Source organism: Salvelinus fontinalis, chromosome 13, assembly GCF_029448725.1.
Source record: "Salvelinus fontinalis isolate EN_2023a chromosome 13, ASM2944872v1, whole genome shotgun sequence".
Taxonomy (NCBI): domain Eukaryota; kingdom Metazoa; phylum Chordata; class Actinopteri; order Salmoniformes; family Salmonidae; genus Salvelinus; species Salvelinus fontinalis.
Genome location: NC_074677.1, coordinates 16,948,699 through 16,967,652, shown reverse-complemented (window position 1 = coordinate 16,967,652; position 18,954 = coordinate 16,948,699). Strand labels below are relative to the sequence as shown.

The 18,954-nt window shown below is 42.2% G+C and overlaps 1 protein-coding gene across 17 annotated transcripts in view; it reads left to right on the top strand.

Moving 5' to 3' along the window:
* Positions 1-18,954, top strand: part of LOC129868173 (disks large homolog 2) — a 282,679-nt gene that overhangs the window by 58,296 nt on the left and 205,429 nt on the right. The window contains exon 1 of one of the 17 annotated variants that reach the window (XM_055941894.1): positions 6,421-6,873. The exons of the other annotated variants lie outside the window; for them this stretch is intronic. Coding sequence (XP_055797869.1) covers positions 6,844-6,873 — 30 coding nt within the window. The 5' untranslated portion in view covers positions 6,421-6,843. Of the gene's footprint in view, positions 1-6,420; positions 6,874-18,954 lie in introns of those variants that run through there. 17 annotated transcript variants of the gene reach the window in all.

Sequence of the window (18,954 nt, the reverse complement as noted above, 5' to 3'; positions counted from 1 at the left end):
TCATATGGCAGGCAAAAAGCTGAGAAGTTCCACTTCCTGTTTGGATTTTTTCTGAGGCTGGTATATTTTCAACCAAGCTCCCATTGAAACTACAGCGAGATATGGATGAGTTTTCACTTCCTACTTCCACAGTACCCTGTGGACACCCCTCTCTGCCTACCACACATACACAATTCATGTCTCAAGGCTTAAAAATCGTTCTTTAACCCATCTCCTCCCCTTCATCTACACTGATTGAAGTGTATTTAAGAAGTGACATCAATAAGGGATCATAGATTTGACCTGGATTCACCTGGTCAGTCCATGTCATGGAAAGAGCAGGTGTTCTTAATGTTTTGTACATTTAGTGTATGTTCTTTTTAATTCTGTCATGCTACGCTACTGGCCTCTTGTTGTTAAAGTGAATATTCTCAACATTATTTGATGGCTGGTGCGCTGGCAATGTCAGTGTGATCCAGGATCTATTCACCTATCATCTCTCAGGTCAACAGCATAGGTTAAACACATGTTTAAAAAATGTCCAGTTAACAGCAATGTTTCGGAGACCAAGAGGGTTCAACATCAGTGGCTTCCCCACTGCAGGGCCAGAGGGGTCTTTATGACACCGAATGTTGACTTAAACTGTTGATGGCTTTCTAGGCAGTACCAAGAGGCAGCATTATCGACAGGCTTTGAAGCCCCAGGTGTGCGAAAACACACGGACTTGTTTACTAGGCTCAAGGCACAGAGCTTTTATCACCGGCTGGAGAGCTATACACTGGGGCTATGGGAAAACAGTTTTTAGTTGCTACTCTGGACGCCTAGCCTTTTGCCGGTGTGAGCAGCGCACGAGCCACTTTATCAAGTCTTCTCAGATGTGACACACTTTGAATTCTTGTAAATAGAATTAGAGAATTTTTTTTTTCCCATAGTCAATTATGGTAGTTTCTTATTGCAATATGAAATTCCAAATATATTTAATAGAAATCGGATAGAAAAGAAAAATAGAAAATGGAGCCCTGAACTAGAGAAATAGAAAAACAACACGGAACAGAGAGAGGTGGCCGGAGGAGTGAAGGTGTGTACTGTAGCATGAGAAATCTGTCAAGGCTTAGTCATGTTGTATGGGTCCTGAACAGATGATTGTTTGGATACAGAGCTTGCTAGAGATAGGGGAGCTTAGCTAACGATTGCTTCCTGTTTCTCAAGCCCCTCCTCTCCCCCTTTCTGTCTTTCTCGCTCTTCATGCACCATTCTGCACCTTTCCTCACCCTCATCTCTCCCTTCCTATGTATGTAAGGCTGTGACACTAGCAGTAAATGCCACCTCTCGCCCACACAGCCAACCCCAGTACCTTCACAGAGTCAATCACTCTGGTGAGACACACTCTGCCCATAGCTTTGGAAGTTCACAAGCATGATACAGAGAGTCTCCGATTATAGACCCTATCTAATCAATTTCCATGTATTTTTATCAGGGCATTCAGACCTAACCAGCTTTCCATGATTCATTAAAACATACTGCTCACTGGGAAAGTGTGTTAGAATTATTTGATGAACATAGTCAAGGCTACTCATTGCATTGCAATGTACGTTTAATTGTATTTCATCTAAACAATATATATTTCATAATCATGTTGTGAATTTAAATGACAAATAACCCAATAGCCTTGTCATAAAGCATTAGTACAAATGAATAGAAATCTTACAAGCCACAGGAGTGATCTGAGCAAAGGTGCAAATCAGCTACTGTACAATTTTGTTAAAATTCAGAAGCTCTAGTTCCATAGTCTGGACAACAAGAAGCTCAGCAAAGTACATGAGATTATCGCTGCACAAGGGCGGGGGATATGGTCTAAGAGCTTGAGACCAGAATAAAGTGATTATATCATCTAACTATAGAAACGTAGGTACCAGCAGCTTGAGATGTACCATGTCACTGTTTGGAGTTGCACTGCTTATTTTACCTTTTGGACAGACTCTTTTTTTTTGAGATTCAAAGTTACTATCTGGAATGAATTCCGCACAGTGCTTTATAGACATGCAGACCTTTTTCATAAAGGTATGTGACAGCTGGGCTGGAACAAAAGCCTGCACACTTCGGCCCTTATTATTGTCCATCCCTGATCTCAAATGTATTCTACTTCAGACGTTGTCTCCATGTCATGAAAAGGCCATGGTCAAGGTCAAACTAATGTAGACTAAATAAAAACCTGTCTCTCTTATGTCCTGACTCCTGTATGCATGTATCCACTGTATCAGTTACATCCAAAATTAACAATACCTCACCTATACCTATCGATGAGAGGCAGCAAAGGAAGTTAAATCGTTCACCCTACGTAATCTAATCAGGCGAAGCCAGCTTGAGTCCCATCTGCTGAAAAGATTAGCCCTAGTAAACACCCCCTCTGAGCTGTGTGTGTGTGTGAATAGATAGTCAGTGCATTTGTGAGTGGAGGGCGCTGCTATGTCCACAAAATGAAAGCGGTAATCAAAGTGCTCTTATGTGAGGAACTTCAATCAGAGGACCAATCATTCTACAGGCAGCAGGTAAACACCAGAGTTGAATATGAGAGAGAGACAATAATGATAACTCTGTAATAGGGTTACCACGATACCAGTACAGCGATGCTACAGATGTAGGATCTTAATTTGATCACGCTGTTGTAAGATAACTTTAAAACGTTTAGTGTATTTGAGGTTTTAAAAGGCTTCTGAAACTTGTAATTTCCACATTGTAATTTCAGACTTGATTTTCTCTTACATAAAATGTATCAACCCCTACAAAAATGTCCATTAATTATAATCCACATAATAATTCACATTTCCTGTTGCTGCTGGATTATGTTTCTGCTGTAGCAAACTGGCTCAAATTAAGATCCTACATCTGTAGGAAGTAAGGAAGGAAAGGAAACATGAAGCAGACTTCACCCAGAGTCAGTCATATTTGTTTATTTAACAAATAGCACACACTATTCTACAAAAGTAGGTTTTAAAGAGTGAAGTCTGCTTCGTGTTTTCCTTTTTACCAAGGAAAATCTGGTATTGTATCATTACAACAACACTACTCTTTAACCTTATCGCACCCGGTGGCTGTTAGTCCTCTCATGTCCAAAGCAGTGTCAATGGGCTCACTTCTGACCAAGTAACATGTGTTTGATTGTTTGAAGTAATCCAATGATTCAAATATTTTCTAACTAGGAGTAGACATAGTTTGCTAATTTGTCTGCATTTGGTTTGTTAGCAAAGCTCTTGGGCCTTATCGCATGTTGATTAAAGTATTTCTGGAGCTGCAATTCCTCTAAAATCATGTAATAATATTTAATATTAATAATGTATGTACAGTGCTGTGAAAAAGTATTTTCCCCCTTTATAATTTTCTCTACTTTTGCATATTTTTGATACGGAATGTTATCAGATGTTCAATCAAAACCTAATATTAGATAAAGGAAACCTGAGTGAACAAATAACACAACAATTACATACTTATTTTATTTATTTCATAAACAAATAACCCCAAAAAGTATTCTTATTTTATTTATTTAATTAACAAAGTAATGCAACACCCAACGCCCCTGTGGGAAAAAGTAATTGTCCCCTTATGCCCGATAATTATTTATCAACTTTCCTAATATTAAGCATATTATTTATCTTTACAACAGGAGTATAGCCTACCTGGCTGGCATGAAAATAAACCATGGAAAAATCATCTTCCATTCGCTATTTAAGTGCAGAGATGACATGTATTTTTCCCCGCTGCCCCTGTTTCGAGACAGGTGTATGATAATGCTCCATTCTAAATCAAAACAAATTTCACACATATATTATTTAGTATATGTAAAGACCAGATTAATTTGAGAATAGTCTGATGGGTGACAATATTAGCCTGTCACTTGTGAATTATGTATTGAATCAAATCAAATTGTATAAGTCACATGCGCTGAATACAACAGGTGTCTGTCTACCTTACAGGGAAATGCTTACTGACGAGCCCCTAACCAACAGCGCAGTTTACAAAAATACGGATAAGAATAAGAGGATGGCATATTATATTATTCATATTATTATTATTCATATTATTATTAACTATTATATTATGTAAAGGCCATTTTCTTGGTGACTGTCTGGCTAGTTAATATGAATATGTCATAAGAGTTGCAATAGAGAGTACCGGTATTGAAGTCAACATGACCACACAACACAACATCTGATTCTTCTCCTGGTTTGATGAGAAAAGTGTTTCATAACTCAAGAGTTATTGGGTCTCCATCATGGACAGCCAATGTGTGGGCCTCAAAGCAAAAAAAGGTCCGGTGTGTTAGAAATGCCTGGTTGATTTTTGGTCCCAGTCTGTCCCTGGTATCCATTGTGGGCAGCCATTATGCTGCTTATTAGGAAAAACAAATGCTGTTAGTCAGTGTGCTGTGACCACATGTTTGACCTGGCTCCCCAGGGTCTGTGTGTCTATGTTTGTGTTTGACCTTCGACTCAATATTGATTTGTTGCTGTTAGGATGTGACCTTCGTTTTGGCCAAAGTGTAATGGCATGTCACCCTGAGACCTGAAGGGGGATGGCTGTGTATCTTCTGCTTAGCTCAACAACTTATGTGGGGGGAGATGAGCTGAATCCCTGTTGGGATGCATTTCACACTCTTATCACTTTCAGCTGCAGTTCCAGAACAATGTGATCTTGAACAATGTGATCTTGAACAATGTGATCTTGGTTAAATATAAAAACAGAGTGTTGTATTACCATAAATAGAGTAGTGTTTTATAGTTTACAATAACACGCCTAAACAGTGAAGCAATAAAAAAATTATAATTGATCCATAATGGGCTATTTAAGATTTGTCTCTGCAAAATAAATGTATAAGTCAAACATTGCTGTATGTTTTCAATATCACGTTAGCACACTGAGCTAAAGTCTAGGCCTTAGCTCTTGGCACAAACAGGAAGGTTCAAGGTTATTCATCATAGTCTCATGGTACCAGACCACAACAGAAAGGCTTGACGTCTGGTATGGTTTGTGGTTCCAAAGGGAAAGCACTTCAGGATCGAGCAGTCCAATAACTAAGGCCAGAATTCATTCAAAGCGTGTTCTAGACATAGATATAGAACCACTATATATTATTTATGGTTCTAGCGCTACACACTGAAATACTGACAATGCACCTTTTTAAGTAGTGGTTTCCAACCTTTTTCTGTTACTGTACCACCAACTGCATTTTGCTGTGCCCAGAGTACCCCTGAAGTACCCCCTCGTGCATTTTACCAGTCAGCCTATGGTCTCATGAGTCTTCTTAAGTACCCCCATGTCCTAGTACCTTTGATTGGGAACCACTGTTTTAAAAGAAATTTCCCCGGTGTTCGTAGAGATCGCATTCATTCAAGACAAGAGCAATGCGTTTGTCGGTCAATCCGCTTTGGATTGAGGTTTGAAACAGTATTTTCCTGTTGATTTCATTGTTCTCAACTTGTCACTGTGCAATGTTAGCTACACTAGAATTTACAGCATATCCAGGCTAAATGTGCTTTCTACAGTAGCTTGCTAGCGTTGTCTTTGAGGTGCATTCGTGCTAAACTCTAGCCAGCTTGCTAGCTAGTGTATACTCACTTATAAAACTCACTTGTCACTCTCAGCAGCCTATAAATACACAGCTGTTGAAAAAGCAAACTGTACAAAATATCAAGGAAATATAATTTGTTGTAGTATGTCTAGCTAGCTTTGTTTTAAGGACTGTTTTTAGATCAAAACTTTGCCCTTTCTTTCATGAAATCTCTGCCTCCAAACATTCATTGTGAATCACATAAACTGACCTGCTCAACTGGAATGTAATTGAAGAGCCACATTTTAAAAGACACACACACACACGGATGTGCACACACGCACATACCCACACACGGACAGACGCACATACCCACACACAGACAGACGCACATACCCACACACGGACAGACGCACATACCCACACACGGACAGACGCACATACCCACACACGGACAGACGCACATACCCACACACAGACAGACGCACATACCCACACACAGACAGACGCACATACCCACACACAGACACACGCACATACCCACACACAGACACACGCACATACCCACACACAGACACACGCACATACCCACACACAGACAGACACACACCCACACACAGACAGAGGCACACCCACACACAGACAGACACACACCCACACACACGTACTGAAATACTTGGTCACACGTCACAGTAGATTATCCTATACCATTGTAAAAACATTAGTTATTATAACCCTGTTCAGAACTACTATAGGTACACATTGTTACATAGTTCCTTTCTTCCATCCATTCATCCATTCATCCATTCATCCGTTCATCCGTTCGCTCATTCAGTCAGTCAGTCAGTCAGTCAAAAGTCAGAAACAGCTGGGGAACCTTATTCTTTCCACTTAGCTGCTACTCCGTCTCAACTGTGCATCAGCATCACCACCACGACTCTTTCTTCCGCTCTCGTCTCCTTCCACTCTGTCGCTCAGTTGTCGGCTGGAAAGCAGAGGAGGAGAGGAGATGAGAGGAGAGGGAGAAGGTTCTCAGGTTGGAGGGGGCCAAGCCTGTGGCTCGCTTTCCAGCAGAACTCGTGCGTTTGTACGGCAGATGACGTGTGCTGGACTTTAAGATTGCATTAGGATCATGAATGCCTTCAGCATTGTGGAGGAGGACTCCAGTTTCTCAGAGGGGCCCCACTTCCAGTAGTGGCTATCTGTGTGCCGTCTCTCCCGTGGCAGCTCACTCCTCTTCTCCTCCACCCCCTCTTTTCTTCCTTTCCATCTCACACATTTCGTGGTGGTGATGCATAGGTTGAGCTTTTCTGACCGCAATGGATTGTCTTTGCATTGTCACAACTAAGGTAAGAACAGCAGTGAGAGCAACAGAATGAGAGAGGGAGAGAAAACGAGAGAGGGATGCAGCGAGAACGGGAGGGAAGAAGCTATGTCTGTGTGTGTGTGCTCCAGCATGGGTTTCTCTGCATATTTCACACTGTCTGCTCAATGAGTGTGTTTGTGTGTGTGTGTGTGTGTGTGTGTGTATGCGCTCATGCGCAGCAGTCTTGAATGGTTAACAGGCTTAAAGCCCACTGGGGAGTGACAGCTCCTCTATTGAGATGTCACTCTTCTAGAACTTGATGGAAACTTCAGGCAGCCCTCCGCTGCTCCAATCAGAGTGCTAATGAGCCTCTTTGAAAGCTGTGAGGTCCGGAAGATCCTTATTGATCAGGAGCTAAACAATAGTGTAGAGCAGAGCTGGGCTGCATCTGGATTCATTTCAGGGGAAGCCTCTCTATCCCAGCTGTCCACAATTAGTACAAGATCACTTTGGTTCTTTAGAGCATGCACATCCTCTTTCTTTCTGGTTTGTTGTAATAAACCAGACTGATCAAATAATCGGTCTGACAAATGAGAACTTTTTTGACTTCTGTGTTAATGGTTTTTGTCTTTTGATAATTTTGTCTTGGCAGAAGTTGTGTGAAAGTGATAGTCAAGGTTTGTTGTTGGGCAGAAAGGAATACTAGTCCAGGGTTGGTGTAGGCTAATGTTTCCCCTAGACAAATGGTTAAGGTTATGATTGGGAGATCCCAGATCTGATATCCTAGATCAGTACCAAGGCAAACAGTAATCCCGGAGCACCTGCTTTACAGTTGTTCTCATAAAATGTTAACTTTGACTGAATTGTAATGACTAATCATTGAATACAAGGAAGTCTCAAAAGAAGTACTCTCTCCCATAATAACCACTCTTTCACTGCTTTTCCCTCCTTCTCCGATGACAAGTAACATCAAGGTCCTGTTCATTCGATACCAAAAGGAAGAAAACAGACTGAAACAGGGAGGGACTACCTCGGCTTGTCCAATAAAACATGTTATTTTTCCCCCATTGCAAAGTGTTTTAAAATGTTTTATTTTGTGTGCCCTAATGAACATGACCCAGCAGCTCCAGGATGATGATAATGTTAATTCCCTTTCTGAAACCCTAGTGAAATATTTATGTTTGTTTCCATGCCATGTTAAATTCATGATGAAGCACACTGTACTGCACTGTGGCGTACACTGCCTTCAGCATGTAGGTGTCAGAAGGGTTTTCATTACAATGTACTCATTCACTCAAAACCATTACTGTGATCAGTTTACCGTGTTAGGCAAAGCAAAAATAATGTAATTCCTCCTGTGCGTCCAAAAGAGTGACTTCAAAATTGGATGTCAATCCATGTCCTGAGGTTATTATTATTATTCAAATAAAAAATATGTACAAAAATGTACCCTATCTCAAACCTTAACCCCCACCGTAACCTTCTAAATTTGACGTTTGGAGCAACATCGTAATTTAATGTTTGGAGAAACATGGATAAACGTCTAATTCTGCGGTGAGGCTGTGAGAACTTGTTGCGAATATGAAATGAGAGAGAGAGAGGCTTGTTAGCTTTCTTGACAGTCTCCCTCTAGATACTGAAGTATTGAGTCTGAGGAGTTGACATTTGAATTATATTCAGGCTGCTGTGCTAGAAATAGCATATGTATCATGCATGATAGAACAGTGATTCTGGTGCAAAGTGATTGTCACAGGAAAGTATGCACACAATTGAAAATGATAATAATAATTGCGTAGTTTAGTTTAATATACTACATTTTTCAATTAAAATTCCTTATTTATCACACAATGTGTAGTTGTGCATACTGTACTTCAATGCAAATGCCTACAAATATACAAAGCAACCAATTCCAATAGAAATTGAGCCATACAATACAGCCCCAGTGTTTTTTCTGTCGTCCTTGACCAGCTTGACTGCAATCTTATACAAAACTAACCTTCTGGAAAAAATAACTATGTTTGCAGTGTGAAACTTATACATTTAAATGTACACCGTCTTTCTTGCTACATGGGAAGATTTCTGAATTATTTTGTGAGCCCACTTCCTGGTTTTGAGTTGGGCTCTTACTGTACATCCACAGCATTTCATTGAAATATACAAGTGTAATATTTGTAGCTCACTGTGCAGCCTGGCATGGCGTCAGACAGTGGACTCTGTGACTGGGAAACAGAGAGTCTGATATTTTTCTTGGGTCTGAGACAGTGAGGCCTGGGGAACCGCTGGGAGTCCCAGATCGAAACAACAGAAGCCCCCTCCCCCCCCATCTCAACCATTAGACTCCATATTTCTACTCTCTGTTTTGCTAGCTAGCGCTATTTCCTGAATCTCTTATTCTCTATTCCTGTTTTGTCACACTGACTCCTTAAAAAGAAAATGACGGAACGTTTTGTTACGGAACACCTAATTCCCTAATGGTGTTAGCTTGCTGTGCTGCTTGTGATCATGGCAGAGGTGGGTTGGCATTTGGTTTATTTCATTCTTTGTGTGTGAAGACGAGTGCGAGGGACTGCTGATTTTTGAATCTGATAACTGATTGTGTGGGGAGTCAGTTCAACTTTCCTCGCAGTGCAATGAGATTCCCTAACTATTGAAAATGTTATCCATTTGGCTTTTTCCATTGTTATCCGACTTGTCGTGTGAGAACCGATTTGCATGACAATCACAGATTTGTTTACAATGGCCGCAAACTTTGGACTGCCATAGCCAAGGGGTATGAAGAAGCTGCTTCAGTTTTGCAACATGAATGGACAGAATACTAATTCAGACAATGTTGGCTTCTCTGTGTTTGGTTATTGAGCTAACCCCAAAGTAATGGTTGCTACTAGCACACAATGGCTAGGGATTCCACATTGGCCACAACACCCTCTCCAGTTTTAAGCATAGCATATGCAGCGTAATGATATGTAATTTTCATTCCACAGGAGTATTATGTAATGATAGTGAGGCACATTGAGGGCATAGCTGTAACAGAGAAATAGTGAGAGGGAGAGGAAGAGAGCCCTCCTACACTATAGTGTTTTGATTCTCCACAAAGTCACTTTTTTTTTTAGATGGACCATCCATTTTCTAGGTGGGGCTGTAAATGCAGAGGACGTCTCTCCATGTGAGGGCTTGATGGAACGTACAGTAGCATGGGCAACAACGGGCTCATGTGGTTTTATTATGTTACACTTTATTTCAATGTTATATTCTAATGGCTCTAAGGCTGTGGTAGACCAGATTTACAGCGTAACGTATTGTACATGAAAGAAGAAGGACGCTTTTGTATGGCAGGTTCTGTTGGCAGTGTAACATTCATTATCAGTAATGCCAAGATCTAAAAGTGAATTTAAATACATACGAGACAGGATGAAGTCCCCAGACTAGCAATTTACACCAGTGCCATTAATGGTCCTGATCGCACGCGCAAACGTAGAGTGATAGCTGGTCGGGCCAATGACGAATCCAGATTCAGCCGGGAATTCCCAAAATTTTGTTTGAGGGATGGATGGAGAGAGAGCAATTGGTTCAATAACCTCCTTACACCAACCTGAGCTGTTATGCAAATTACCTAAAATCCTTGAACGTTTCCAATATTCCGGTAGTTTACTAGTCAATTTCAAAAGTTACCGGTAATATTACCTTCCTTTGCAACCCTACACCAAGCTGATCTCAAGATGAAATGATGTCCAGGGCACACGACACCACAGGCACACACTGCCTTTATCCCTGTAGGGCAGTTATTCTCAGTTACAGTCCTCCAGGGCTTCCGTGGCTGCTTCTTTTGATCCTGACCTTTTCATCAGTGACTGACTTAGCCCTTGGAAACCTGTTCAGTGGCCGACCAATGGCATCAATGGATAAATGAAGTTCCAGGGTGAGGAGAAATTATGTGTGTTTCCTTTATCTGAGCATCCATGTACAATAAACCCAGGCAGTTCTTTTGAAGCAGTTTTGCTCACTGGGAAACCCTTTCCCCTGTGTCAGTTCTGCATACAACAAAAGAGACTAATCAACCTCTAGGACTAAACGAGAGCTGGATACAGAGGTATTTTAAACGTATCCCCTCTGGCTGAGACAAAGGCGAGTCTAATGATGTTGGGCTACAAAGTGGTGACTTTCCTATTTCAGGAAGTAGTTAAACCCCTTACCTGGAAATGTTGCCTCCAGGCTTAAGCCTAGTGTAAATCTAGGGGAGAGAAAGGTTCAGGTTTGTGTCACAGGCTGACGATGGTGTGTGTAAGGGGATATGTTTGGAAGCAAGACGAGAGGAGCAACCGCTGGCGACCCTGGATTTGGCTATGTCCGAAGAGATGAGCTTCAGCGAAGGACTGCAGTGACCCTGTCAGGAGCATTCTCACAGAGCTGAGATTCCACCCAGATCAAATGGGATGCAGCAATTTCTTAAAATGGTCCAGAAGTTAAGCTGTGCTCACTGCAAGCTGCTGCTTTTAAACCACATTTGTTTTGTGTTGGTCATATTGCTGTACTGTAACTGTAAACCATACATTATTAAACATAATAGTTGAGGGCCAATAAGTTATGCAGGTTATGAGCAACTTTTCTGACATTTCTCTTGCATTTTTTGTTGAGGGATGGCCTTAGACCCCTCAAAATCATCTCTGGACATTAAAGCCAGTTCCACTGCATTTTTTGATTGTTCCCCTTTAGTCAAGAACTGATTTAGACCTGGGACACCAGGTGGGTGCAATTCATTATTAGGTAGAACAGAAAACCAGCAGGCTCCGGACCTTGTAGGGTAAGAGTTGAATAACCCTGGAGAAAAAATGTGTCAGGTCAGTGGGAAAGCTCAAACTACCTAGAGCATTGATATTCTGGGGTGTTCTAGGAGGACATGTTCTAGCAGACTGTAAAAAGAAACATTTAGCAAAGCAAATTGCACAGGCTTCACAGTGTGTTGTTTGTGTGCTTGATCGTAATGATTTAGAGGGACTAGCTGCAGGAGTGTCAAGGTAGACTGTTCTAGCAATTAGCATCTTCAATGGGAACAAATCGAATGGACTTTTGAAAAGTCACAGTAGTTGACGTAGGATGTTTGCCACAGATCTGCTTTTAGAGTCTTGCTTTGAGTTGAAGCAATCTAGTTTTAAAAGCAATGCTGAAAACACATTCACGATAAACGCTGCATATGTTGGCTCAATCGGAAATTACCTTTAAATGGTGCATTGTCCAAATCTGCGAAGGGATTGAATTTCGGCCTTAGAGTTGATGACAAAACACACCGTGCCGCTGAATGGTTAAAAGCAGAGCTTGGCCATCCTATCGCCTCTGACCACAGAACATCAGCCATCATTTTCTGTTAATTTACCGGACATTCTACATGTTGGCAGGTGATGTGCGCACGTCCAATGTCCGTTATGGTGTGTCTTTATCCAATACATGTAGCCATGACAGAATGGTACCCACCACAACTCCAACCAATTGTGCTGTTGGAACACAATTTGAGTTGTTTCACTTTCCTACTCAAATCTCCAACTTTCCGAGGAGTTCACTTTATGGGACATGAGTGGGTGGGTGGATTGAACCCCACCCCCCTAGACGGCTCACCTGCCCCCCCACACCCCCTTCCCACAGTGTCAGCACTTTGAGGGGCTGCCTACAGAGAGGGATTAGCTCTGCGAGGACCTCCAATTTGATATATCAGGGGATTAAGTCTGTCGTGCAGCCAGTGGAGTGAGAAGAATAAAGTATGGAGAGCAATAAAATGCTTTATTAGGGAGAGAGACGGTGGTATCCGTATCCTATTGCCCTTTTGTCTCTGTTCACTTCATGTTCCTCAGCGACTTTTAGAGAAATCACTGTGCTCTGGTGAGTCATTCAGACTGGCACATTCTTTCTCCCATTCTCTCAGTTTCACTCACCCTCTCCTTGCACTCTCAATCATCCAGTTCAATTCTTTATAGAAAATATTTCAAAACAACAACTGAATGTACAGTTGTCTAAAGAGGCAGTTGTCCAGAGGTTGGTCACAAACTCTGGGAGCCTCTCACTTGTGGAAACATTGATTAAACATTTTAGACTCTCATATCTGACAGTAGGAACTCATATAGTGTTGAGCATAGAAAAGTAGCTTCTTTAGCGTTGTGTATGCTAAATATTGACTTTGGACTCATCTGTAGAGTAGTGCTGCTTACACTTGATAGCCAAGAGTTTTGAACCTAATCCAAATACTGCAACACATTACATATTGAAATATTGGCAAATAACATACAGGTATCACATTTTGAACCTGGGTTTGGGTTTAGTCCTGTCAAATGATTTGCTGTAACTTCCCCATTAAGTGCCTGAATTTACATGAACTGAGATGGAATTTACCCTGAACTCATACTGTATCTTAATTTCCATAGATATCCACTGACATGAACAAACCAAAACCAGTCTTCCCATGAAATGGGAAGTGATTAATTGATTAGGTAACACTTTATTAATGCTCATTCATAATAGTTATTATAAACATCTAACCCCTAGGCTACCTGGGGCGGCAGGTAGCCTAGTGGTTAGAGCGTTGGACTAGTAAGGTTGCAAGATCGAATCAAGATCGAATCCCCGAGCTGACAAGGTAAAAATCTGTCGTACTGCACCTGTTAGCCCACTGTTCCTAGGCTGTCATTGAAAATAAGAATCTATCTCTCTCTCTCTCTCAAAAATTGCTGGCCCACGTAGGGAAAATTCTTTAACGAATATATTTGTAAACACTGATAAGCTTGTATAAACATTTTGGGCAAAAGCTTAACTGTCCCCCCCAGTTTTATCATTGGAATGTGATACAAAACGAGGCACTGGTGTGCTTTTGGACCATGTGGACATCTCCGAGCGGTCGGGTAGGCTGTTTGGAGTGTTTATCCGACTGAATAAAAAAATAAATAATAATAATTATGTCCCCCCCATTTCTCAAACCAAAGTTGCGCCCCTGATAAACATTATAAGCCTTCCATTCCATAAAGATTTACTATATTTTATAAAGTGTTTATAAGCATTTATAAGCATGTGTAAATACTTTTTCATGAAGGTTACTAAAAAGTGTTACCATTGATTGATATAGGCTTAGGGGAATAGGAAGAGAAATCCTCTGGTAGTTGATTATCCCCATGCAGTTATGTGGGGCATGGGGATAATCCTATGAGTCATAATGCTGGAGGAGGACTCATTCCTAAACCACCTCTCCATACTGTACTTAAGCTCTTCCACTAGAGTGTTGTAGTATGGAATAGTAATGGCTGTATTATATAATAGCAGTATATTATATTTTTAATGCCGACGTGTGTTAAGTATAAGGCAAGCATGCATATGTTGTGTGTGATTAGGAGTGTGACCACTCTCTAAAAAACACATAGATACACATACGCACGCACGCACGCACGCACGCACGCACGCACGCACGCACGCACGCAGTAGTAGGTGAGATTCAATGGAGCAGATTGTAGGTGAGTAGTAGGTGGTAGGTGAGATCCACATGGAGCAGATTGTTTGGGTATGCAGAAAAAACCATCCTGCATCTGACCTTTTAATACTACCTGTGTGAGTGTGTGTGTATGTGTTGTGTGTGTGTGTGTGTGTTGTGTGCATGTGTTGGCATGCAAGTGTATGTGTGTGTCAGAGTGTATGCACATGTGTATCTGTGTGTGTGAGGGTGACTCATCCGTTCAGTGGGCCTCTGGGAGAAGATATATTTATACTTGCTTTGCTGCTGCTTTGCCAGTTCTTCCTCAGTGCTGCCAGCATGGATCCAGTCACACGTTTGTTTGTGAAGATTAGGATTTTATTACACTCGCTTTTCATCCATTAACACACAATGCACTCTATACTGTATCACACAGGGCAAGCACCACAGATACCCATAGCACTTCATCTCAGACTCAGCACTATTTAAAGTGCCCCATGGTTTAGAGGTTACAGAAGGTCGGTATGGTTCATCGCTCTGTTGCAGACCATTTAGGCTATTTCTAACTATCATACTTTCCCTCCTCCCAAATAGAATTGATCTGTGTCAATGTGTGGATTGCTTGTCATCCCCGTCAGTTTCCTTGCTCACAACATTTTCATTTTTATTTTATGTAACATCATTACCCTAGTGATAGCATTTCACGTCCCCCAATTCCTTATATAGTGCATTAAAATATATGTGGCTATGACCAAAGGGGATAGGGTTCCATTGAAGAGAAGGGAACTGTTCCATACCTATGCTTGAAGGTTAGCCTAATGGTACCCATGCTGGAAGGTTAGCCTAATGGTACCCATGCTGGAAGGTTAGCCTAATTGTACGCATGCTGGAAGGTTAGCCTAATGGTACCCATGCTGGAAGGTTAGCCTAATGGTACCCATGCTGGAAGGTTAGCCTAATGATGGTACCCATGCTGGAAGGTTAGCCTAATGGTACCCATGCTGGAATGTTAGCCTAATGGTACCCATGCTGGAATGTTAGCCTAATGGTACCCATGCTGGAAGGTTAGCCTAATGGTACCCATGCTGGAAGGTTAGCCTAATGGTACCCATGCTGGAATGTTAGCCTAATGGTACCCATGCTGGAATGTTAGCCTAATGGTACCCATGCTGGAAGGTTAGCCTAATGGTACCCATGCTGGAAGGTTAGCCTAATGGTACCCATGCTGGAATGTTAGCCTAATGGTACCCATGCTGGAATGTTAGCCTAATGGTACCCATGCTGGAATGTTAGCCTAATGGTACCCATGCTGGAATGTTAGCCTAATGGTACCCATGCTGGAATGTTAGCCTAATGGTACCCATGCTGGAATGTTAGCCTAATGGTACCCATGCTGGAAGGTTAGCCTAATGGTACCCATGCTGGAAGGTTAGCCTAATGGTACCCATGCTGGAATGTTAGCCTAATGGTACCCATGCTGGAATGTTAGCCTAATGGTACCCATGCTGGAAGGTTAGCCTAATGGTACCCATGCTGGAATGTTAGCCTAATGGTACCCATGCTGGAATGTTAGCCTAATGGTACCCATGCTGGAATGTTAGCCTAATGGTACCCATGCTGGAATGTTAGCCTAATGGTACCCATGCTGGAATGTTAGCCTAATGGTACCCATGCTGGAATGTTAGCCTAATGGTACCCATGCTGGAAGGTTAGCCTAATGGTACCCATGCTGGAAGGTTAGCCTAATGGTACCCATGCTGGAATGTTAGCCTAATGGTACCCATGCTGGAATGTTAGCCTAATGGTACCCATGCTGGAAGGTTAGCCTAATGGTACCCATGCTGGAATGTTAGCCTAATGGTACCCATGCTGGAATGTTAGCCTAATGGTACCCATGCTGGAATGTTAGCCTAATGGTACCCATGCTGGAATGTTAGCCTAATGGTACCCATGCTGGAATGTTAGCCTAATGGTACCCATGCTGGAAGGTTAGCCTAATGGTACCCATGCTGGAATGTTAGCCTAATGGTACCCATGCTGGAATGTTAGCCTAATGGTACCCATGCTGGAATGTTAGCCTAATGGTACCCATGCTGGAAGGTTAGCCTAATGGTACCCATGCTGGAAGGTTAGCCTAATGGTACCCATGCTGGAAGGTTAGCCTAATGGTACCCATGCAGGAAGGTTAGCCTGAACTTTTAGAAAACTTTTCCATTTTAACCCTCCCAGAAGGTGTGTGTTCTGGGATGCAGAGGTAACCTGAAATAGTTTGCTGGGTTTGGCAGAAGATAGAATCTGTCACATTCTTCCTGTCTCCCTCTCTGTCTGACTATAGTAAAGTAAATACATGTGACACATGAGCATTAGCTATTGCTATTTTTGACTGTAGTATTATTAACACATCTTTCTTGTGGTGTTAACACATTGTTGCACATGTACTGTAATGCATCCTAGCAGTCTCATCTCTTGTGGTGTTAACACATTGTTGCACATGTACTGTAATGCATCCTAGCAGTCTCATCTCTTGTGGTGTTAACACATTGTTGCACATGTACTGTAATGCATCCTAGCAGTCTCATCTCTTGTGGTGTTAACACATTGTTGCACATGTACTGTAATGCATCCTAGCAGTCTCATCTCTTGTGGTGTTAACACATTGTTGCACATGTACTGTAATGCATCCTAGCAGTCTCATCTCTTGTGGTGTTAACACATTGTTGCACATGTACTGTAATGCATCCTAGCAGTCTCATCTCTTGTGGTGTTAACACATTGTTGCACATGTACTGTAATGCATCCTAGCAGTCTCATCTCTTGTGGTGTTAACACATTGTTGCACATGTACTGTAATGCATCCTAGCAGTCTCATCTCTTGTGGTGTTAACACATTGTTGCACATGTACTGTAATGCATCCTAGCAGTCTCATCTCTTGTGTTGTTAACACATTGTTGCACATGTACTGTAATGCATCCTAGCAGTCTCATCTCTTGTGGTGTTAACACATTGTTGCACATGTACTGTAATGCATCCTAGCAGTCTCATCTCTTGTGGTGTTAACACATTGTTGCACATGTACTGTAATGCATCCTAGCAGTCTCATCTCTTGTGGTGTTAACACATTGTTGCACATGTACTGTAATGCATCCTAGCAGTCTCATCTCTTGTGTTGTTAACACATTGTTGCACATGTACTGTAATGCATCCTAGCAGTCTCATCTCTTGTGGTGCACCAACCAACCACCCCAAGTTTTCCTCCTCTTCCTTTTCTCGCAACCTCCTCGTTTCTCCCCCACACACTCTCCCCCACTCCTCTGTCCCCCCCTCTCCCGCTCGCCCGCCCTCACTCTCTCTTTCTCTTTCCACTCATCTCAGTTTGCTTCCTATTGCTCTGAAAAACGAAGGGAGATCTGTCTCGTCCGTTGCACTGTAAAGCAGCTAACTGCCGAACAGCGAGTTACCACGGTAACAGGGAGTCTGGCACCAAAAATATATTCTATAAAGCATCTTTGATACCTCCCACTGCATTCTGCCTCATGCCTGCTCACATACCACCACTTTCTACACTCAGAGGCAGGATGCATACGAATGAAGAGCATCAAGCATTTACATGCCACATCCGGCCTGGAACACAAATCGCCACATAATTGGCCCTCCACTGCTCAAAATATGGATATAATATATAATATATTATATTGGGGGAGAGACAGAACTTGCTCAGTCTCCAAACTTGGGGATATGATATTAACTTCATAGACAATGTGTTAAGTTGCTTGGTCTTGCTATCAGGAATATTTTTTTAAAAATCTTACAATCTGTTATTTGACGCAGAGCAGCTGTTTATCTATTACCAGTTTTGAATCAGTAGTTGTGGAAGCTAGAGGGAGAGCTTGGTTTGTGCCCCCTAGTGGACCCCAAGCCCACCTACAGCCATCACATCGTCAGCCTTATGCTCCTTGTGCGCTGCAATGCTTTTTGTCCCTGTGGTATGTTTCCAGAACCACCTGCTGTTAAAGCTAAAAAGTAAAGTGTTTCCAATCTGACAGAAAGGAACCTGTAGTGGAGTAGTAAGGTTTTACTCCACCCCATCACTATGAAGCTACTAAGATTTTTCTGCTGCCGAGTTTGGAGCTGGAGATAGGTCCGCTTTTCCCAAGTGCAAGTTGTCCTCCACCACATCTCTCTCCCACCCCCGCCACGCCCTCTTCCTTTCTCTGCGTCTAATTTAGGTTTTGATTAATCTTGCATAAGGTGATCACACTCCGTCACAACAAGCAGAACTCATCTTCCTCTTCCTTCTCTCTCTTTCCCTCTTCTTCCTTCCTTCTTTCTTCCTCCATCCTCCTGCCTCCTTCCTTCTCCCATCTACACACACACACACACACACACACACACACACACACACACACACACACACACACACACACACACACACACACACACACACACACACACACACACACACACACACACACACACACACACACACACACACACACACACACACACACGTACATGTAGCTCATATACATAACACTCTCTCTCCTCTCGCTCTCCTCTCTCTCTTTTACTCGCTTACTCTAGGCAGCTGAATCCCGCCTGCCTGTCAGCTGGAGTGTTTGATGTAGCATTGCCTCCTTCCTTGCCCACAATGTGTCTGTGTAAAAAGTCGCCCAAGCAAGGGA